Below are 24,820 nucleotides of genomic sequence, written 5' to 3' on the forward strand. Positions count from 1 at the left end.
TAGAATTACTAGAATAACTCCATACTCATTTTGTAATCATTGTCATGGTGTGTTTTAATTGCTAGCTCAGGTTCGAAACCTTTGAATTAAGTTGTTTATAAATTTTAGTGTACTGTTCACTTAACTGACATACACCTTCTGAGATTAAACTGCGGTTTAACTGAGTTTTCAGCTTGTGAGCCGCCAAGCGCCCCCTATAGCAGAACTAGCATATCTGTTACCTGAACAATGTAACTACTAGCGTCGATGTGTGTTGATATACCTACTGTCTGTCACTCCAGCTGGACGAGAGTCCGAGTCGGGCACTAACTTTGTCAACTAAATGATAAACCTGCTTATTTGCAGCGGGTAAGTTGCTGTACATTGTTTTCATGTGATTTGCGTTTATAATAAAAGTATGTCACTCCGCGTTTTGGCGAATTTAATAGGCATCAGGTGAAAACTGGTACATTAAATGGTCTAAAAAATGATTAATATTGAAAAAACAGCGTTATATTATTATTACAGTTATGTATTAGACAGCTAATATGTTTATTTATCTAATGTTATTAATCCACATCATTTGGTGTACCTTTTTATGAGGTGCTTTGTAATTATTTTAGTGTTTTCATATAGTACAAGCATAAAGTCAAATCAAGATTTAGAAAAGAGCACAAGTGCAGCAGAAGTTTATTAAATAAATAATAAAAAAGTTTATAATAAAAATCCAAATAAGTATTCTAATTTCAAATCAGCAAAAGAAAAATACATACTATTTTTTTTAGCAATAACACATAAAGAAGTAAATCATAAGTAAGTCTTTTATTTATATATGTTACACAAATCAAGTCAGTGCATTATGAAACATTCACATTCATTGCCAAATGCGTTCTTGTTATGATGCAATATCAATGTCAATGGTCAATGTCACATGATCCAGTGATGTCACTGTTATGGTCACATGTTGTCATGTTGTCACAAACAAACACATATTGCATGTGTTTGTTTGGGCATGAAACACACGTCCCACAGGTCAGCAGGGATGAACAGTGCATGAATGTGAACTTGGCTTGGAGAGATCACTAGGGGTCAAATGCTTCAAATGCACAATTTAATGCTTAGTTACCATTTATGGGCCATTCTACAGAGTTGGTCCAAAGTCAGAGTTGGAAAAGTCTTGAAAAAAATAGCTTTGCGAAAATGCAAATTGTATAATATCTAAGTTACACATGGTAGCACAGGTAATTCTCATATTATGTATTTATTTATATATTTGTCCTCTCCCCAAATTTGTCAATACCAAAACACAGTAATGTATAATTTATTGAGAAGGGTTATATTGACCTGTTAAGATTTTGCTTGGATCTGCATTGTAAATATATATTTTTTGCTATTTTATTACAATTTGTTCAGAGGTAAGTCAATAACAATGAAAATTTTAACTGTATTTCAAATGTAATTTATGAGATTTGTTGTATTTTGAATCCATTTTTTCTGTATTTCTTTGTGATTTCAAACTTAAGTTTATTAGTTTGAATATACATTGAAGCAAAAACTCATCTTAAATCATAACATCTTAGTTGATAATCTATTAGACTTTATTTTTGACAAAAGTTCCCATGTTTTGACTGCACATTTTCGGTAGAGAAAGTAATGCTTTGGTAGCTACCACATACACGTTACACAATTTTAACTTGCATACTAAAACATACTTTAAAAATACTACAAATTTGCATAACTGTACAAAAATTTTGTTTATTTCCCCCAAATATGAGGATTGTTTCCTTTTGTCACTACTGAAACAATGATGACATGTTTCGGTTGTGACTGTTTGTTAGTGACAGATTTATGAAATAACACCCAAAAAAAAAAAAAAAGTCATTAGTGACATTTTTGAGTTTTTGGGTGTTATCCCATAAAATTGTCACTACCGTAACAGTCACAACCGAAACAATTGGTGAAGTTTTGGTGGTAACATTTTTTTTTGGGGGGGGGGGGGGGTCATCTTATAAAATTGTCACAACCAAAACATTTGATGAAGTTTCAGTTGTGAATCTTTGTTTTTTTGGGAGTGTTATCTCATACATTTGTCATTACCCAAACAGTCACAACTGAAACATTTGAGGAAGTTTCGGAAGTGACATCATGATTTTTTTGGATGTTATCCCATAAAATTGTCACTATCAGAACAGTCACAACCGAAACATTTGAGGAAGTTGCAGTACTGAATCTTTGTTTTTTTTTGGGTGTTATCCCATAGATTTGTCATTACCGAAACGGTAAGGGAAACATAAATATTTCCTGATCATAAATGTAAGGATGTAAAGTAGTTAAAATCTAGTCTCAGACAATGGACTAAAACATACACTGTTTCGTTAGTGACATGAAAATGTGGGAAACAGTTTTTTATTTACATAAAGTTTTATAATTTACAAAGAAAATATAAAATAACGTAAAAGAATGAAAAAGATACTTTTAAAAATAACAATTAAAAAAAATGCAATATCAGTTAAAATTTAGGGGGTTAGGGTGCAGGACAGCCACCTCCCAATTGAAAGTACCCAAAAAATGATGATGAAATACAGTCAAGCCTGAAATTATTCATACCCCTGGAAAATTCTGACTTAAAGTTACTTTTATTCAACCAGCAAGTTTTTTTTTTTTGACCGTAAATGACACAGGCTTCTCTCAAAAGATAATAAGATGATGCACAAGAGGCAACATTGTGGAAAAAAAATGTCTAATGGAATGTCCAAAATTATTCATACCCTTCTCAATAATCAATAGAAAAACCTTTATTGGCTATTACAGCAATCAACGCTTTCGAATAATTACTGAGCAGCTTTTTGCATGTCTCCACTGGTATTTTTGCCCATTCGTCTTTAGTGATGAGCTCCAACTCTTTCAGGTTGGAGGGTCTCCTTGCCATCACCCTGATCTTTAGCTCCCTCCACAGATTCTCAATTGGATTTAAGTCAGAACTCTGGCTGGGCCACTGCAAAACGTTAATGTTTTTGTCTGCTAACCATTGTGCCGTTTACTGTGATTGATTAGGTTCCCTGGTCCACCGGCTGACCCCCCCCCCCCCCCCCCCCCCAAAAAAAAAAAAACATTAGGTTCCCACCACCATGTTTGACAGTGGGAATGGTGTTCTTAGGGTTGAATGCTTCTCCTTTTTTTACACCAAATAAAGGCTACATCATTGCGGCCAAACAATTCAATTTTTGCTTCATCTGACCATAAAACAGAAGAACAGAAGTCTTCTTCTTTGTCCAGATGAGCATTTGCAAAGGCCAAGTGGGCTTTTGTGTGCCTTATCTGGAGAAGTGGTGTCCTCTTTGGTCTGCGTCCGTGGAACCCAGCGGTGTGCAGTGTCCGTTGGACTGTCTGCCTTGAGATGTTGCCACCAGCAGAGCCCAGATTCATCAGGATGGCCTTGGTGGTGATCCTTGGATTCTTTTTTACCTCTCTCACTATCCTCCTGGCCAGCACAGGTGTCACTTTTGGCTTCCAACCACATCCTCGGAGATTTTTCACAGTGCGGAACATCTTGTATTTTTTAATAATACTTTGCACTGTAGCCACTGGATCTTCAAAACATGTAGATATGGTCTTATAGCCCTTTCCTGACTTGTGAGCAGCCACAATGCGCAGCCGCAGGTCCTCAGTGAGCTTGTTTGTCTTAGCCATGACTGTCCACAAACCAACAGCAGAGAGCTTCTGTTTTTCACCTCTTGAGTTGATTAAAACAGCTGTTGCCAATGAATCAGGGTCATTAGGATGCTTTAGAACAGCTTGGACTATTTGGAATGGTATAGAACTTTGGATTTTCCCATAGACTGTGACAGTTTGCAAAGGGTATGAATAATTTTGGACATGCCACTTTTTGTTTAAATGTAAATAAAACTGAGAATTTTTTTTTCCACAATGATGCCTTTTGTACATACTCTTATTATCTTTTGGGAGAAGCCTGTCATTTCCAGTCAAAAAAAAAAAAAACTTGCTGGTTAAATAAAAGTAACTTTAAGTCAGAGTTTGCCAGGGGTATGAATAATTTCAGGCTTGACTGTATATCTTAAGCTAATAATATACTAATATTTCAATAGATAATAGAAGGATCTTAGTAAACATCTAATATGTGACCCTGGACCACAAAACCAGTCATAAGGTAAAATTTTACAAAACTGAGATGTATACATCATATGAAAGCCCAATAAATAAGCTGTCTATTGATGCATAGTTTGTTAGGATAGGACAATATTTGGCCGAGATACATCTATTTGAAAATCAGGAATCTGAGGGTGCAAAAAAATCAAAATACTGAGAAAATCACCTTTAAAGTTGTCCAAATTAGGTTCTTAACAATGCATTTTACAAATAAAAAATTACATTTTGATATATTTACAGTAGGAATTTTACAAAAAATCTTCATGGAACATGATCTTTACTTAATTTCCTAATGATTTTTGGCATAAAAGAAAAATCACAAATTTTGACCCATGCAATGTATTTTTGGCTATTGCTACAAATATACCCCAGCGACTTAAGACTGGTTTTGTGGTCCAGGGTCACATATTTGAATACTTAAACGCTGCTTTTTGGTTGTAGGACAGCAGTGTGCACCATTTCTATCTTTATGTCCCAGGGTGGAGTCAGGGGTTTAGCGAACACCACTTTAACTTTATTTTTATCCACAGGAGTGCCATCTGAGGAACAGAAGATCGTCTCAATGTCCGTCTCAGTCGTCTCCTTGTCCCGTCTGCTCCGATGCAGCCTGTCCACGGTGGGCCGGAGCGCCAGGTGCACGTGTATGCGGGACCCAACCGCATCTGGCGTCCGGTGGAACAGCACTCGTTTGGACATGGATGGTAGCGGACATCCAGCCACGTGGGATTCCTTTGGGATCTGGGATAACCGGATAGAAGAGCCCATCCTGCTGCCACCCAGCATCCGATATGGAACCCCCATCCCACACATCAGCCTGTCCAAGGTGGGCTGCGCCTCCCACATCGGACGCCGGCGTGACAATGAGGACCGTTTCCAAGTGAACGAACTCACGCATAATATACAGTACTTCGGCCTGTTCGATGGCCACGGAGGACCACAGGCTGCAGACTTCTGTCACAAACACATGGAGAAGCACATCAGGTACAGAACACAGTGACCTTCAGTAGAGATAATCATTGAATTCTGGTTACATTTTCCAGGTCAAACAGACCCTAATTGGATTTAATAAACAAAAAAATTATATTATTATTAATATACATACATTTCTCACACATAAAAAGTTTATATTTTTGAACTGTATTTAACAGCTATTTTTAAAAAGATTTCAAAATGTGAATATTATTAACTGTGTTTTGAATTTTTTTAAAAATAAGTACATTTAAAACTAAATTAAATCAATAATCTAGTAAAAACAGTAAACCTTTAACATTAATACTTGTCTCACAGTACAATAAATAAATTAAAAAGAACATGAAACATGAAAACGTGTTTTTAAAAAAAATCAAAATGTAACTATTATAAACAATAACTTAGTCTAATTAGAAAATCTGCTAAAACAGTACACATTTAACACTAGTATTTGTATATTAATTGCTTTAACACATTAAAAACAAACAACAGAACATGTTTATTAAAACTGTGTTCAACAAAGTTACAAACAATATTTTAAACATCTTTTTAAAAATATGTAAATTAAAATAAACACTAAATAAATAAAAAAATAAAATGATAAACCTTTAACAATAATACTTTTCTCATGTTACAAAATAAATGAACATCAGCCTGTTTTTTAAAAACTGTATTTAACAATTATTACAAAATGTAAATATGATAAAAAATATAGATATATTTTGTTTAAATATATATTTAAAAATCTGAATTATGTTTAATATCTGGTAAAAAAAACACAGCAAATATTTAACATCTAAACTAAAATTAATGATATATGAATATACATATATTTTTCACACATACAATTTTTTTTTAAATACGGATATATAATTAAAAATATAAAAATTATTTTTATTAAATTTAAAATTTAATTAATTAAAAATCTGGTAAAACCAGTAAACCTTTAACATTAATAATTAAAAAATAAATAAGCATCAAACTAAACTAAATTAAAGTTTGTAAACTATATTAATTTTGAACTAAAATAAATTAAAAATAAATTAAATCTGTGTATATTAATTGACATTCTTCTCATACATTAAAAAACCCTTAAAACATGTTTTTTAAAACGACATTAACAGATATAAAAAAAAGTTTAAAATGTGAATGTTATGAACAATATATTAATTTTTTTTTTTGAAAAAAAAATAAATAAATAAATAAATAAAACAGTAAACCTTAAAAAATAAATAAATAAACATGAGCACATTTTTAAGAACTGAATTTAACAACTTTTTTAAAAAATGACAAAATGTGAATATTATAAAGAGTACTCTAAATAATATAAATAGATATTTTTTAATAGATATTAGGGATGTAACGGTATTGTAAATACCGTCGTACCGCAATAGCAAATTTTTTTCGATACTACCGTGGTCGCATGACTCGATAAAACGATAGGTCTTCTGAGAAAAGTTTGCTCGGAAGCTGCACGGAGGGAGCCAAATGGGCGGTCGGCCACCGTAGGAACGAGACTTTACACAAAGTTTGACTGGTTGTCGGCTAAACCTTTTGAAAAGTTTACGCGGGAGGAAAAGTTGAAGAAGCGATGATAAAAGTTCTTCGAGTTGCTGTCACCTAATGAAGAGAAGACAAGGAACTTTTTTGGAAGAAATGGGGAAGCGTGACAAAGCGTTGACAACGATGTCGGGTAGGCAAAGCTGTGCTGGAAATGGGCCAGAATGGGCTTACTCGGATGACACTGAGAACGAGGATCATGTGGAGTTTAGTCAGGAAATAGATGGAATAAGAGAGAAACGGGGTGGTGAGAGTGGAAAAGCGGGGTCAAAGAAATTCAAAGGGATGACGACTAAAGTTGATGGAAAGGATGATAATCCGAAGATAGATGATGAGTTCAAAGTAATACTTAGATTTGGTGAGGAAAATGGAGTGCTTGGTATGAATCCAGTGAAGTTGACTACGATTTTGAAAAACCAAGTGGGAGATGTCAAAATGGCCAAAGTGTTGAGGGATGGAAACCTTTTAATAATATGCAAAAATGAAGATCAAAGAGAAAGGGCCTGTAGAATGAAGGAGGTAGGAAGGCATAAAGTAAGTAGTGTTAGTCGCGTGGAGAAGAGAAACATGTGGAAGAGGGGGGTGATTTGGGGCATTCCTGTTGATGTAAATGTGGAAGAAATAAAAGCAAACTTAAAAGGAGGGAAAGTGAAAGATGCCCGAAGATTGACCAGCTTTAAGAATGGGGTGAGACAAGTTAGTGAAAGTGTATTGTTGGAATTTGAGGATGAAATGCTTCCTAATAAAGTATCCCTGGGGTATATGATGTAGGCTATAATGTGAGAGAATACGTGCCTAAACCTTTGAGATGTTTTAAATGTCAGAGGTTTGGTCACACAGCCATGAATTGCAAAGGGAAAAGAAGGTGTGCTAGATGTGGGGAAGACCATGACTATGAGAAATGTAGAAAGGATGTACAACTGAAATGCTGTAACTGTGGAGGGAATCACAGTGTGGCATATGGGGGATGTGAAGTAATGAAAAGGCAGGTTGAGATCCAGCAGGTCAGAGTTAAAAATAAAATATCATATGCAGAGGCTGTTAGACTGGTGAATCACAGGGAGGAAAGAGTAGTAAATGAGGCAAGTGAGAATCTGAAAAATGATCAACATGAACAGAGTAAAGAGGGCAAAGTTCTGGTTGATTTAAGGAAATTAATCATTTTTATAGCAGGGGTCATCAATGCTACAACGGAGGCGAAGTCAAAAACGGAAAGGATACAAATAATAGTAAAGGCAGCAGTGAACCATCTTAGTCTGAATGATTTGTCCTGGGAAGAGGTGAGGAATGAGCTAAGTGCTCAGGCCAGTCAGGAAGTTTCATCTGTTGGCTGATATTATGGTCCTTATTCTTCAATGGAATGCAAGAAGCTTGGTGGCAAATGGACAGGAATTAAAGTATTTTATTAGTTCGTTACCAACTGCACCTGATGTAATTTGTATACAGGAAACATGGTTATCACGGAAATTAGATTTTAGTATATGTAATTATGTTAGTGTAAGAAATGATAGGGAAGATGGTGTAGGGGGTGGGTGTGCTACATTTATCAAGGAAAGTATTCCATTTCAAGTTATATCAAAAGGAAGGGAGGAAGAGTATATTATTGTTAAAATATGGACTAAGCAAGATAAGTTTTCTGTGGCAAATTATTATAATCCATGTAGAAGATTAGATGGTGATAAATTAAAACAGATTGTTGAGCTAGCAAGTGGCCGCACTATTTTATGTGGAGATTTTAATGCCCATAGTTCATTATGGGGAGGGGGGAAAACAGATGTAAATGGTCTAATAATAGAACAATTGTTGGATGAGTTGGATCTGGTATGCATTAATAATGGGAGAAGCACAAGAATAGATGTTCACACAGGTAAAAGTTCAGCGCTTGATTTAACACTGGTGTCAAAAGAGGTGGCAGGTATTTGTGAGTGGGAGTTATGGGAGGAGTCTACTATGGGTAGTGATCATTTTCCTGTTTTATGTAAGTTATGTGTGAGAAAGGATGAGAGGGAAGAGGGAAGAGAGGAAAAATGGATATTAAATAAGGCTATGTGGGGTAAATTTGAATATTTATGTGAGGTGGCAAGTAGTGAAGTTGATTTAAGCCAGGATATAGATGAAATTGATGGAAAATTTAAAGACGTAGTGCTTAGAGTGGCTAACTTATGTATTCCAAAAAGCAAAGGAAAAATGAATAGGAAACCAGTTCCATGGTGGACGGAAGAATGTGGGAAAAGCATTAAAGTAAGGAATAAGGCATTTAAAATGCTGAAGAATAATCTTAACTTCCAAAGATTAATAGAGTACAAAAAGGCCCAAGCTCAAGTTAGGAAAGTAGTTAAAAAGGCAAAAAGAGACAGTTGGAGAGAATATTGTAATAAAATAGGTAGAACGACTCCATTAGGAAATGTGTGGGGAATGATAAGGAAAATGAGGGGAATTAGAAAAGACTGGCAGTTTCCAGTATTAAAATCAGGAGAAACCATAGCAGTAACAAATGGGGAAAAAGCTGATATCATAGCTAAGGCTTTGGTTGAAATTCATAGTTCTAATAATCTGTCAGAGGCTGGCAAAAGAGGGAGAGAAGTGACTAGAAATTCATACCCAGAGGCACTTATAAGGAAAGAAAGTACAGAGGAAGCTTTGGATTACCCTTTTACATTAAGCGAAATGAAACGGGCAATAGATAAAGCTAAGATAACTGCTCCAGGAAAAGATCAGATTAGTTATAGGATGTTGAAACAGTTTGGAATTTTAATGCAAATGAAACTGTTAGGTTTATATAATAAGAGCTGGGAAGAAGGGAGATTACCAATAAGTTGGAAAGAGGCTATTATTATACCTATAGTAAAACCAGGTAAGGATCCAACAAATCCAGCAAACTACAGGCCCATTGCCCTAACGTCGCATGTGGGGAAAATTATGGAACGGATGATTGTAGAAAGAATGACATTTTATATAGAAAGTAAATGTCTTTTATCCCCCTACCAAAGTGGTTTTAGGAAAGGACGGGGAACAATGGACCCTGTGGTTTGTTTGGAAACAGAAATTAGAAAAGCTTTGATAAATAAGGAATCGGTTATGGCAGTTTTCTTGGATGTGGAAAAAGCTTATGATATGGTATGGAAAGAGGGGCTACTGATTAAATTAGATAAAATGGGTATTAAGGGAAGAGCTTTTAATTGGGTCAAAAGTTTTCTATTTGAAAGGTATATTCAGGTTAAAATTGGTGCTTCAGTGTCTAATAAATTTAAAGTAGATAATGGGACCCCGCAGGGTAGTGTGATAAGCCCATTACTTTTCTCTATTATGATCAATGATGTTTTTAGTAAAATAAAGTATGATATTGGGAAGTCATTATTTGCTGATGACGCTGCCCTGTGGAAAAATGGCAAGAACTTACTTTTAGTACAAGAGAAGATACAGGAAGCAGTAGGTTTAATTGAAGAATGGTCTTATGCATGGGGTTTTAAATTTTCAGTGGAAAAAACAAAGATGATGGTTTTTACTCAAAAGAGGGATAAAGATGCTAAGGTGTTACTGTATGGAAATCAAATTGAGCAGGTAAATTCCTTTCGGTTTTTAGGGGTAACATTTGACTCTAAACTAACTTGGACAGAGCAGGTAAGGAAAGTAGAGGAAAAGTGTAAGAAGATTTTAAATATAATGAGGTGCTTAACTGGGATAGAGTGGGGTTCTAGTAAAGGAGCCTTAAGAGGGGTGTATGTGGCTTTAATAAGACCAGTGATGGAATATGGAAGTATAGTGTTTAGATCTGCGTCGAAAACAACACTAAAGAAGCTGGAAAGTATACAAAATCAAGCACTGCGAATTTGTTGTGGAGCAATAAGGTCCTCACCGGCTTGCGCATTGCAAGTGGAGGTGGGTGAGCTACCATTAAGCTTAAGATTTGAGCAACTGATGATGAATTATTGGGCCAATCTAAAAGGTCATAATGAAAGATGGCATCCTACAGTTAAGTGTCTTACCCCTTGTTGGGAAAGTGGGAAGGCTAAGACAGAATGCTTTGCTTGGGCATCTAGTAAAATAGCAATTGAAATGAAATTGCAGGAGAGTAAGTTCAGTCCTACTGTTCCTTGTTCAAGGATGCCGCCTTGGTTGTTTTCACCACTAATTATAGACTTCTATATTCAAGGAGAAATAAAAAGACTTAATGGGAAAGGAAACTGGGTTGAAAAGGTGGAGGATAGAATAAGGTCTATATATAATTCATTTATAGCTGCATTTACGGATGGCTCAAAAGATCCTAAGAGTGGTTTTACCGGTTTTGCATTCACTATTCCAGAACTAAAGGTAAATGTTAAGGAAAGAACCTCTGATCATCTGACAGTATTTACTGTGGAAATGTTAGCTATTTTAAGGGTATTACAGTGCGGGTGGAACAAAACAAAATTGCCAAGGTTTTAATTTGCTCTGATAGCCTATCATCATTAATGTCTCTTCAGTCGGTATCATCTAATAACAGACTTGATATTGTGTACGAAATATATGAGACTGTATACAGACTGCAGCATATTAATGCAGCGGTCAGATTTATGTGGATTCCAGCTCATAGGGGGATTGAAGGAAATGAAACAGCAGATATGTTGGCTAAGCAAGCTTTGAAACTTGACAGAATTACAAAAGTGGCAGTAAGTAAAGCTGAAGTTAAAGTTAAAATAAAGGAAAATGTTATGAAGACATGGCAGAGACAATGGGATGAAGGAAAGAAAGGGCGGCATTTATACAATATTATGCAAGAAGTGGGGAAAAGGAAACCTACAGGTCGATGTGCTAGAGAAAGTAGCATTATTTCGAGGTTGAGATTAGGACATACTGGATTAAATAAAACTATGTATGTATTTAAAAAGCACCCTTCAGGTATGTGTGATTGTGGAAGGGGAGAGGAATCAGCGGAACATGTGATTAGTGAATGTGTCAAATATGAAAAACAAAGGATAAAATTAAAAGAGGAAGTACTGAAGTTTGGAGAAAACATGTTGAGCCTTAAAAATCTTTTTAAAATCGGAGAGCAGATAATGGGAGAGTTGTTTAACTTTTTAAGAGAAACTGGTTTAATGAAAAGGATTTAATTGATTGGTAAAGTAATTATAAAGGTAGGAAGAAGGTAAAGTAAAGTTTTTTTTTTTGTTTTTTTTTTTTTTGTTTTGAGTCATACCGTGATTAGATGCTTACATTTCTGGCCCACACTCCAGCACAGTAGGTGGCGGATATGCACCTTAAATGCCGGTTGCCACCCGCCATTAAAAAGACGAAGAAGAAGAAGAAGAAAAGTTTGCTCAGGCGAATGGAGCGAACGGGAGGTAGCAGGAACTACAATTCCCATCAGCCCAGGCGTGGCCATCATCCTTTGCGGTCTGTTGTCGCTACAGAGTATGTGAGCAGAGTGAAGCGGTGTGATTCTGAATGGAGGGAGGAGCGGATGTTTGAAAAGTCGGAGCGTCGTGGTTTTAACTCGCTCCAAGACCGCTCCACCACCGCTCCATCATGAGAACAATTCTTGCCAACGGTCCGTAATATAACTGCATATTAAGCAGGAATTCACATGCTAAACATATTTCGCTTGATAGAGATGGATCACTCAAATCAGAAATAATGTGAAGGCTACGATGACGGCAATGGACATTATGAGCGGTAAATTATAGTTCACAAGTTGGTTCTTTCTAGATACTTAATATTTTCAGGTGAAAGCATCATTTAAACAGGTACAGCACTTATTCACACACAATCACTCTGTTAATGCATTAAAACAAATGGAATGGTATCCGATTTCGAATGAGCAGAAATCTGTAAGAAATGCAGCGATCCATAAGTAAAATTACTGATGTTATTGAACTGATGTTATTAGCTTGGAAGCTGGAGCGGAGCGATTATTAAATGCACAGAGGGGAAATTGTTGCCACTCCACTCCGCTCACATACTCTGGTCCCAAGTGAAAGGGTTTTTCCTGTTGCAGGGGACATTGTAAATGCCCAGAGATCCCAGCTTTTACCAGATAATGTTAATATGCTAATTTTACTTAAAAAAAAAACCTGTCTCTGTCTGAATAAGTGAGTGTGTGAGTGAATGAGGTGATTATTCTCAAATACTCATTCAGCACATGGGCCAATTGCAATAAGTAGGCTGCTATTTTTATTTTTTTCATAGTTTTCAAGAATACTAAATTGAAACTTTAAATTTTTTTTTTACATGGTTTAATAATTTTTTGTTATTAAAATTGAAGTTCCTGTTTCAAAGTGATAGATGGCTAATTGTGTGCCATTGATATGTTCAGTGTTCATGTAAACTGTTTAATAAGCACTTCTGGCACTTTTTTTCAGTCTCTTCATTAGTTTTGTTTTTCCTGTAAATGATTCAATAAATACCGTACCGTGACATTCATATCGAGGTATTACCGTACCGTGAAATTTTGATACCGTTACATCCCTAATAGATATTTATAAAATAAAAAAAACCCAGCAATATTAAAAGTATATTCATTAACATAATTATTATTGTTAATTAAGTAAGTAAATATTATGCAAAATGTGAATATTATGAACTGTATTTCAAATATTTTTAAAGATTTTATTAAAAACCTGATCTAAAAAGCTGATAAAAACAGTGAACCTTTAACAACCTTTTTTTATTTAACATTTTTACATTAAATTAGAGCACATTGCCAGCAGCAGCAAGATCATAGGTTCGATTTCCAGCAAATCTGAATGCATACTAATGTAAATGCTTTCAAAATGGCAAAAACAGCCAAAGTTAACCAGCATTTCCAAATGCATTATGGGTCAAATTGACTCGGGATCTAATGTACGGATTAAACATACATCATTGTAAATGAAATGATGATGCTTTTGTGTTTTGTAGGGATTGTTTAGAGGTGGAAACAGATTTACAGGCAGTTTTGTCTAAAGCGTTCCTGCAAGTAGATGCAGCTTTGGCTGCAGAGGTGCAGATGTATGGCAACGGTATGAAAACGTAACATTTGCATTTATGCATTTGACACACGCTTTTATCCAAAGAGACTTGCATTGCACTCAATGCATCGAAAGTATTCACCGGTCAGTTCATGCACAGTAAAATTAAAAGCTTTTATTCATGTGTTCAAGCTTCTCTCATGATGGTGGGCACGACGGCGACGGTGGCGCTTTTAAGAGACGGGATCGAGCTGGTCGTCGCAAGTGTTGGCGACAGTCGAGCTCTGCTGTGCAGGAAGGGAAAAGTACGCAAACTGACTGATGACCACACGCCAGAAAGGAAAGATGAGAAACAGAGGTAGACACACTTATACACATACAGTCAAACACACACACACACACACACACACACACACACACACATCAGTGCTCCAGAAATAACATGTTCTGGCATGTGTTGTGATACTAGAGGCTCTGTGTATCTGCTATAATTAAAAGACCCTGCAACTCACATTACAGCTCATGTCTGTAAGAAACGTCCGTTTGGCTAAGTAGTCATTTGCAGAATAACGTCTGTGCATCAGTTAAATAAAAGTACAGTTTTTTCATGCACCTGTCAAATTTGAGATTTTGGGTTTTTGCTTTTTCATAAAGTGTTTTTTCAGACTAGTGGAAGGAAAACACCCAAAAGACACTGTTGTACTGTCAATAGATTTCAATTACAATTCATATTTTTAAATGACGTTTTGTCAAAATGATTTTTTTCTTCTACACTGAGCCGTAAATCTCCATTTGAGAAACACTTACACACAGTAAACTTTACATTTTTATTCCTGTCTATATCCTGGAGGTTTTTACAGAGGGATTTGTTCATATACATTTAGCTTGATTTTATACATTTTAATCCTCCCAAAATGGTAAAAAATGCATTGTTTTCTGTCTGTTCAGTTTTTTCTGAATTATGGTGTGACAAAATGAGATAAATCCCCTCTTTAAAACAATTTGACTCTAATATGTCAAAAAAAATTAAACAAAAATTTAGAAACTGACTTGATCCAGTGTTTAGATTTTTGTACTAGAAATGTATGCAAATTAGCGCAATAATGCCTCATTTGCATATATTAATCTAACATTTTAGAAAACTTGTAATACAAAAATTTAGCAATTATCAATGTAATCAATCATCTGGGTAAGTAAGGTGATAACTATATATATATATATATATATATATATATATATATATATATATACACACACACACACACACACACACCTTTTTGGTAATTTTGTTGTTTTTAATGTTTAATATTTAATATATTTTTTTATTATTAATTTTTAGTTATTTTAAATTATTTTGGAACATCATGTCAAACTAAATATATTTATTTTATTCGAGATTTTATTTCAAGAAACAAATTTGTTATGGTTTTAGTTTTAGTTAACTATATTAACCCTGTTGCCAAGGCAGCATTTCTAATTTTTATTTAGTTTAAGTTTCATCTAACTGTTATATTTTATTTTGTTACATTAATTACATTAATAATGTAAATAATTTTAATCAGAAATATTTCAGCAAATCAGCATTCTGAATGATCATGTGACACTGAAGGCTGGAGTAATGATGCTGAAAATTCAGCTTTGATCACAGAAATAAATTACATTTTAAAATATATTCACATAGAAAGCATCCATTCTACATTGCAATAATTTACAATTTGACAGATTTTACTGTATTTTTGTTTTCAAATAAATGCAGCCTTTACAATATATAATATCTATGTTTATGTGTGTAGAATTCGTCAGAGTGGTGGGTTCGTGTCCTGGAATAGCGTTGGTCAGGCTAACGTTAACGGCCGGTTAGCAATGACCCGCAGCATCGGAGACTTTGACTTGAAGAAGAGCGGTGTGATCGCAGAACCAGAGACCACTCGAACTCTAGTATGCACTTTTCACATAACTTCAAAATAAAAGTCTTACTTTTAAATTTCATTTTGTGACATTGACTGACATGAAATATCGAATGGAACTAAATTATGTGCAAAACTCAAATCAGTGTGAATCATTGTTTTCTCACGCCTGTAGTTGCAGCACTCTCACGACTCTTTCCTGGTTCTCACCACCGATGGCATCAACTTCATCATGACCAACCAGGAGATCTGTGACGTCATTAACCAATGCCACGACCCCACCGAGGCGGCAAACGTCATCGCTGAGCAGGTGAGGGTGAAGTAGTCTTAAGAAGTAAAATCTGACATTAGTTATTTAACTTTTGTAGCACAACTGTCTCAGGTTCTTCAAGTGTGTGTTTGCGTCATCCAGGCTCTGCAGTATGGCTCAGAGGACAACAGCACAATCATTGTAGTCCCATTTGGAGCCTGGGGAAAACATCAGAATGCTGCATACACGTATGACATGAGCCGAAACTTCGCCTCCATGGGTCGCTGGTCCTAACGGAAGTCAAGAGATTGTGTAAACATGAGGAAAACACTCCTAATCAACAGCCACACCACCACTATCCTGTATTCTCATAGTAAACAAAAGTCCATATTAACTCAAGTTTGAAGATCATGAAAAATTCTGCTCTTCTAAAACCTTACATCCTGAAAGAGGCAAAAAGTGGTGGATTATTTATTGTTAGGGAACACTCACTGTGTTAAACTCATGAGGCCCATCAAACAAAACTGAAGCCAACAGATAAAAACAGATCACTGATTATATAGACTTATTATTTTCTTTCCAATAAAATCTATAGCAAATGGGTTGATATATTTTTATTTATGGGTCTTTATAAGTTTTATTTATTGGCTTAAACTGTATATAATGGTGTGTCAGTATTAAACATGAAAGTACTTTGTATAGTTAAATGTACAGTATCTCACAAAAGTGAGTACACCCCTTACATTTCAGCAACCGTTTTAGTATATCTTCTCAAGGGTCAATACTATAGAAATGAAACTTGGATAAATTTTAGAGTAGTGAATGTGCAGCTTGTTTAGCAGTATAGATTTACTGTCCTCTGAAAATAACTCAACATGCAGCCATTATTGTCAAAATAGCTGGCAACAAAAGTGAGTACACCCTAAGTGAACTTGTCCAAAGTGTCAATATATTGTGTTAGCACCATTGTCATCTGGCACTGCCTTAATCATCCTGGGCATGGAATTGACCAGAGCTGCCCAGGTTGTTGCTGGCATCCTCTTCCACTCCTCAGAGAGCTGCTGGATGTTAGACACAAGGTGCTTCTCCACCTTACGCTTGAGGATGCCCCACAGGTGCTTAATAGGGTTCAGGTCTGGAGACATACTTGGCCACCCCTTCACCTTCACCGTCAGCTTCTTCAACAAGGCAGTTGTCATCTTGGTGGTGTGTTTGGGGTCATTATCATGTTGGAAAACTGCCGTTCGGCCTAGTTTCTGGAGGAAAGTCATCATGTTCTGCTTCCGAATCTATAGTAATGGAATCCATGTTTCCCTCAATGAACTGCAGCTCCCCAGAACCAGCAGCACTCATGCAGCTACCAGCACCATGCTTGACTGTAGGCAAGACACTATTTTGTTTGGCAATACCCTCCTCACCAGGGTATTGCCAAATCATCTAAACCAAACAAGTTTATCTTATAATCTCATCAGACCACAGGACATGGTTCCAGTAATTCATGCTCTTGGATTGGTTGTCTTCAGCAAACTGTTTTTAGGCTTTCTTGTGAACCAGCTTCAGATGAGGCTTTCTTCTGGGACGACGCCTATGCAAACCGACTTGGTACAGTGTGCGGCATATGGTCTGAGAACTGACAAGCTGACATTCTACTTCTGCAAGCTTTAAAGTAATGATGGCAGCACTCAAGCATCTGTCTTTTGAAGCCAGGTTCTGCATCTGACGGACAGAACGAGTGCTCAACATTGATCGACCCTTACAAGGCCTGTTCCCATCTTGGAAAACCTCTGTGTGACCCTGACCACTGTAGTGTAACTCGGTTTCAGGGTGTTTCTGAACCTCTATAGCCTTGGCCATCTTTGTGGAGAGCAACAATTCTAATTCTCAAATCCTCAGAGAGTTCTTTGCCATGAGATGCCATGTTGAATACTTGGTGGTCAGTATGAGAGAATTGTAGTTAAAGCACCTCATTTTAACTGCTCTAATACAAGATAGACCAGTTTGTATGGCCTGTCAAGCAGACAAAAACATAAACATGATAAATAGGACATGTGGCTTTGCATGGTTTAACAATATACTGCTGTTATCACATTTGTTGCCCGCTATTTTGACAATAATGGCTGTATGTTGAGTTATTTTCAGAGGACAGTAAATCTATACTGCTATACAAGCTGCACATTGACTACTCTAAAATACATCCAAGTTTCATTTCTATAGTATTGTCCCTTGAGAATATATACTAAAATGGTTGCTGAAATGTGAGGGGTGTACTCAATATAGTCGAAATAATCCGTATTTACACCTATTCACAAAAATGACCAAAAACACTGCATTATTCATGCCAAGCCAGTAGATGACGATGTAAATTTGTCAAAAAAAAAAAAAACGCCACGTCGCAGTTTTCACAATTTTGCATGTTGTAGTTTATTTGCGTTTATTTGCACTTTTAAACTCATTATTAAAAGTTAGTTTTTTCCAGCCCCCAAGATGCTTATTTAATATAAATGAATGTAAATGTAAAAAAAGTTTTGTATATGAATGGTCAAAACTATATTTTATTTTTAGTTGATAACGGTGATGTGTAAAAGCCCCCTTATAAGGTGCAACACATTGTAACCTTAAAAATGCGAATTGGCGAAAATCGGTGACGTCATGTGCATGCGCATTACTATTTTTTTACAGGTGCAAGTGCAAAAAACAAACAAGTGCAAGTTTTTGAAAAAATTATACCGTTCTTGTCTCCATGTAAACTTAAAAATGCAAATTTATGAGTAGCGGTAATGCTATGTGCATGCACATAATGTGTTTTTTACAGGTTTAAATGTGCACTTTTTCAAAAATGACACCGTTATTGCCTCCATGTAAACTTAAAAATGCAATTTTGTGAAAAACAAACGCTGACGTCATGCACATCTGTACAGCATATTCAGTCATGCGCGAGTATGTACTTAAAGAATGCATAGGTGTTTCTTTATAAAGTGACATCGCCAACTACTGGTCTGGCATAATACAGCATTTTTGTGGATCTTTGTGAACCGGGAGTGTTTTGACAATGTTGTCATCTATTTCAGTTTCTATTACAATCGTTGTGCTGTAAATACACCTAGTGTGAATGTTTCAAGTTGTTGACACACATGTTGCAGTAACAACAGCAGCTCTCTGTATATATTTTAGAAATGTTTATGTCAGTGTAAATGTCTAGAGGAACCGCAGACAGAATTCACTTGTTCAGAGTCTTCTGCGGTTCTCTAATTTTGTAAATGTGTTTTGGTAAGAAATGTTGGTATGTTTTTATTGCTACGCGGTGCCATTATATCTGTGCTCTTGGTTGCATCGCTGGAATCATACAGCCTGTTTTGTGCTTTTGTTTGATTGAGATGATGTTAAAATTTAAGTTATCTCATTGATCTAAGCACAATGGACTGATATTCAGTGCCTTATTTCTTGGACACATGATTTTATTGACATCTAAGGACATTTATTTTGCATTGGTTTACAGTAGCCTACTGATTTAGAGAGAGTCGCTTGTAAACTCTCACAGTGTAGTATTAATATCTTCGACATTGCTGAGGGTATCACATGTCAGTTATGAAATACGAGTGTAAAAAGCTTCCTGTAAAATAAATACTGTGTTATGAAACATGGTGAAGCCACTTTCACCTTTTTTTAATTTGTAGTTCACCTAACCTTGATTACATTTAATATTGTGGATGTACATTCATTTTTACTTATTTATAATCGCTACTGGACGCTGGGTTTAATTATTATGTTGCATATGTTCTAAACAAAAGCATGTCCCAGATGTTGCTTCATGCTGCACAGACCCATGTATGAAAGAAGGAATATAAATGTGGATCTAGATTTGGAGGCAAGTTCTGGCAGATTACAAAGCTGATCATTTATTTTCTTTAGAATTACATGCGCTGAGTAACAAGACCAGGAATGTGTATTTTAGTCTGCAGTAATCATGGTTGTCCTTTAACTTTGGAGAGTAAGGTGAAACCTGGTTTAACCTATAAATGGTAAACACATCCAATATGTTTTGAGTTGGTAGGCTAAAAATACATCAGAACAGCGTGAGTCACCTTAGATTAGGTGCATGTATTCTCCCATTGTGTTCTCAGACTCCAGCTGTCTAAAAGCCTAAATATGAATTTAATATTCATATCTAGGGTGTAGCATTTAGTATGGACACTAGGGAAATGTTCCCACCAATATTTAGGGACTACTAAAATGTGACCCTGGACCACAAAACCAGTCTTAAGTCGCTGGGGTATATTTGTAGCAATAGCCAAAACTACATTGTATGGGTCAAAATGATCGATTTTTCTTTTATGCCAAAAATCATTAGGAAATTAAGTAAAGATCATGTTCCATGAAGATTTTTTTGTAAAATTCCTACTATAAAAATATCAAAATGTAATTTTTGATTAGTAATATGCATTGTTAAGAACTTAATTTGGACAACTTTAAAGATGATTTTCTCAGTATTTAGATTTTTTCCAGATTTTCAAATAGATGTATCTCGGCCAAATATTGTCCTATCTTAACAAACCATATATTCATATGATGTATACATCTCAGTTTTGTTTAAAAAATTTAACATTATGACTGGTTTTGTGGTCCAGGGTCACAAATGTCTCTAGCAATAATATCAAACAATTAAATACATTTGTATGTTGTCTGTTGTTGTCATTTGATTCAAAGTAGTGATCATTCAATTCAAGCGATTCCCTAGCAAATAACAGATTAAAAGATCCATTCATTTTCCAATTTTCACATTGCTTGTAATCATTTTGAGCAGGTAGTGATGGGTCAAACGGAGCTTTTTGAAAATCCTTCTTTGCGAATCATTTTGCGTCGCAAATTGATTCACTGTTTCGAAGCACTCCAATCGGTCCGCTTATGGCGAATCATTTGATTCAGATCGGGACTTGGACCGGGTTTACGAATCATTTGATTTGAATTGGAATTTCGGAACGGATCCGATGATCATTTGGCAAAATGATTTGTGATATGCGAAGTTGATTCACGAATCATTATTCAGATCAAAACGTGAGTGCGAATCGTGAATCATTTAATTCGATCGGAACTTCAGAGGAGGTTTGCAGATCTTTTGATTGAGATTGGAACGATTATCGTGAATCATTTCTGATCGGGGCTTCGGAGTGCGAATTATGGCAAACCGCTTTAGCCTAAAATATACTATGGGTTACTCATCGTAATTGCATTTTTACTAGTAACAATTTAATTAGAGAGCTCTATAATTCAATTCCTACTAGTAACAATGCCAATTAGAGAGCTCTCTAAATGAATTTTTACTAGTTACAATTCCAATTACAGAGCTCTCTAATTCAATTCTTACTACAATTCCAATTAGAGAGCTCTACACATTCATTTTTACTAGTCATATGTCTCCATTGACTTCCATTAATTTTTAATAACAAAGCTCTACAACAGAATTTTTACTAGTAACAATTACAATTAAAGAGCTCTCTAATATAATTTTTACTAGTAATAATTCCAATTAGAGAGTTCTCAAATTCAGTTTTTACTAGTAAGAATTCTATTCAGAGAGCTCTCTAATTCAGTTTTTACTAGTAAGAACTGAATTAGAGAGCTCTTCAATTCAATTACAGAGCTCTGCAATTAAACATATCTTTAATGTGTTTTTTTACTAGTAAAAATTGAGTTGTAGAGCTCTGTAATTGCATTTTTACTAGTAATAATTAAATTAGAGAGCTCTCTAATCGGAATTGTTGCTAGTAAAAACTGAATTAGAGAGCTCTGTAATTGGAATTATTAAAGGAAAATAGGACTTTTTATAATTAAAACAAACAAGCAAGTCCAGCCCAGTTTTAAAAAGTAACACAAAAGTAACGTAACGCATTACTTTCCGTAAAAAGTAACTAACATAATTAGTTACTTTTTAGGAAGTAACTCAATTTTGTAATGCATTACTTTTAAAAGTAACTTTCCCCAACACTGATGGTTAGTGTAGCAAAACCATGGTTAGATTGTGGTTATCATGGTTTAACTATATGTTTTTTTTTTGTTTTTTTTTGTAGTTTTGTAAGAAAGAAAGAAAGTTCAATCTCTAAAAAATGAGATTGGATGAACATCTTAAAACATCAAAACATCCCTTCTCAGAAGCGTGACAAAAACAGCAACTCATTTCAAAGTCTGTTTTATAGCCTAATTACATCCATATGTGTTTTGTAAAATTTGGACTAATTCCTGTTACTTGACCTTTTCACCCACGTCAGAATCAAACATACGCCCTTGGGCCATAAACTAAAGAAATAACGTGTATCACAGCTTCTATAGTTTTGACTGAAAGTGGAGTGTGTTCTGTACTGAGCAATTCTGTCCTCTACTGGTGAACAAACATAAAGCAGTAGATCTACCAGTCCAGATCCATCAGACACATTTTAATCTTTACATTAAAGCATATTTCATTAGAGTATATTAAATATAACACGTGGAAGAAATATAATCACACTCTAGCAGATTAACAGCAGCATAAAATATTACATAGGGAGGAAAAACTAGTGTCTGTGTTAGTGTAGAGCAGAGCAAAATGAGACACAAACTTTTATTTTGATATTAAATTCTACTTTCCCCCACATTTATGGTTAAAAACTCTTAATATGAGCTTAAAAAACCTTATAATATAATTTATTCTGTTTAATGTAGTTTAGATGGAGCATAACATGTTAGAAAACTGCATGGGGAAAAATGTAACATCTTAATTCATTTGTTGTATCCAAAGCAAGAAATCCTTATGATTGAATATAGATTTGAGTTCACTGTCATATAAATATGCATGGGCTGTTGTAAGTATTATGTCCATTAAGGAAGGATTTTTTAAGTTAATAATTAAATATCTAATAATTGCATATAAATCTTTTAGATTGTTTTTGGTATTTTTTTATTGTTAGATTATTTTAATGTAAATGATTTCAAATGATTTCGTTTAGAAGCACTGGTTTAGAGTGAGTAAGCAGGATGTGTGGATCTCTGCAGCCATCTACTGGTCATCTCAGTCAATTAGGTTTAAATACAATAAATTACAAATGCACAATTTATTTATTTATATAGGCTAGTGTAATTATATATATATGTATGTATATAAATAACGTATATATTTAAAAAATCTATTTAGCATATACATTGTTCATGTTTTTTTTGTAAACATTTTAGTTGGATGTTCAACATCAGTCCTGTTTCAGTGTTGTAACTAAGTTTCAGTTCAAAGAACATTCAAAAGTAACATTCGCATAATGTTTGCAAAATTGTGAAATGGAACATTCCATTTGAAACATTTAAAAACTGGACGTTTGAATATTTAGAAATTAAGTAGCCAAATTCATTAAGTGTTTAAATAACGTCAATTTTTAATGAGAAACAAAACCTAGTGAACAATATATTAAACAGTAATCTGTTATTAAAGGGCGGAGCTTAGACGCGCCACCTGAGCCCAACTAAATGACACATTAATTGGAACACCTGCTAAATAAGTAGGCTAGTGTTTGCAAAACTATCTACATCAGTTTTTAAACCAGTATTTTATCTCTATAACAAATATTCATGATAGCTGCAGTTTGGATGAAATGAGAATGGAACGAGTTGCGTCTCACGAAGTTCAAAACAACAATCTCGGGGGCTGCAGATCTTCTAATAGTAAGTTAAAGGTTTATGATCTGGCCGCCGTGTCTGTTTTTTTTTTTTTTTTTTTGGTGGTTCATGATAGACCTGGTCGCCGTGCCAGTGTTATCTGCAGTTTCTTCCTGATGTCAGGCTTATTCTCATTCTGTCATGTGCTTAACCCTTGTGCGACCTTATGGACATGTTTGTCCATTTCAGTTTTGTTTTTGTTATAAGCAGAGCCATATAGAAAGAGAGTTGCGACACGCTTTGATCTCGCCGCCGCGCGGTCACGTGGTTCATGGAGCTCTCAATAGTTCCAAACAGCTCCGCGCTGTCAATGTGTTTGAATGGGTTTAAGTAGGATAGACAGCAATAAGTTTCGAGTAATTATAAACACATAATGTGCATTAATTGTTTATTGATAACTAATTACCTATAAAGCCCTCAATGGTTTAGCTCCTCAGTACTTGAGCGAGCTTCTATCGCGTTATGGTGTGTTCACACGGGGCGCAAGCGTCAACGCTTAACGGAAGGCGTGGCTAGCAGCGTCAGCCAATGAAATGCTGCTCTTGAACAGGATGAACGTGATTGGCTGCCGCCTGGCCACTGTATTTGCATAGAGCGATCTGATTGGCTGACGCTGCTATGACCATAAACATCAGCCACGCCTTCCGTTAAGCGTTGACGCTTACGCCCCGTGTGAACACCGTTATAGTCCCTCACGTCCGCTGCGTTCTCAAAATTCTGGCAATTTGATAATACCTAGAATATCGAAAACAACTGTGGGTGGCAGATCATGTTCTTATCTAGCGCCTAAACTCTGGAACAATCTACCTAACACTGTTCGGGAGGCAGGCACAATCTGTCAGTTTAAATCTAGATTAAAGACATCTCTTTAACCTGGCTTACACATAAAACATTAACACATTCCTATAATTCAAATCCGTTAAAGGATTGTTAGGCTGCATTAATTAGGTCAACCGGAACCGAAAACACTTCCCATAACATCTGATGCACTCGTTGCATCGTAAATAGAATGGCATCTACGCTAATATTAGTCTGTTTCATTCTTATTCCGAGGTCACCGTAGCCTCCAGACCCAGCCTGTATCCGGATCAGATGGTCACTCCAGTCCCCCGGATCCAGTCCGTACCCAGCTTAGATCATGGATCACCACCTGGAGATGACTTCTATAGCCCTGAATGTCAACCAGATGAGCTCCAGAGACGGATCATCAATGAAGACCTCGCCAACCTAGATGGCCATCGGCGCTACTCCACAGGAACCTGATGAGTTCTCTACAATCGGACATTGGTACAAACTGCTGGTTTGGTCTGGCCAGAGGAGAACTGGTCCCCCGACTGAGCCTGGTTTCTCCCAAGGTTTTTTCTCCATTTCTGTCACCTGTGGAGTTT

At 35.6% G+C, this 24,820-nt stretch overlaps 1 protein-coding gene across 1 annotated transcript; it reads left to right on the forward strand.

Annotated features, from left to right (window-relative positions):
* The first annotated feature begins 280 nt into the window (after nt 1–280).
* ppm1ka (protein phosphatase, Mg2+/Mn2+ dependent 1Ka) lies at nt 281–18,030 on the forward strand. The gene is made up of 7 exons (XM_073823132.1): nt 281–348; nt 4,677–5,127; nt 13,552–13,652; nt 13,794–13,959; nt 15,395–15,539; nt 15,684–15,818; nt 15,921–18,030. The coding sequence occupies exons 2-7, from the start codon at nt 4,709–4,711 to the stop codon at nt 16,050–16,052; spliced, it is 1,098 nt and encodes a 365-aa protein (XP_073679233.1). The 5' UTR covers nt 281–348; nt 4,677–4,708; the 3' UTR covers nt 16,053–18,030.
* The last annotated feature ends 6,790 nt before the right edge of the window (nt 18,031–24,820 follow it).

Source organism: Garra rufa, chromosome 18, assembly GCF_049309525.1.
Source record: "Garra rufa chromosome 18, GarRuf1.0, whole genome shotgun sequence".
Lineage (NCBI taxonomy): Eukaryota > Metazoa > Chordata > Actinopteri > Cypriniformes > Cyprinidae > Garra > Garra rufa.

Excerpts from the sequence above, each read along its gene's own strand:
- ppm1ka (XM_073823132.1), top strand. The coding sequence starts at position 4,709 with ATGTCCGTCTCAGTCGTCTCCTTGTCCCGTCTGCTCCGATGCAGCCTG. Across the intron at positions 15,540-15,683 it reads CAGAGACCACTCGAACTCTA|TTGCAGCACTCTCACGACTC; the intron begins GTATGCACTTTT and ends TCACGCCTGTAG. Across the intron at positions 15,819-15,920 it reads CAAACGTCATCGCTGAGCAG|GCTCTGCAGTATGGCTCAGA; the intron begins GTGAGGGTGAAG and ends TGCGTCATCCAG.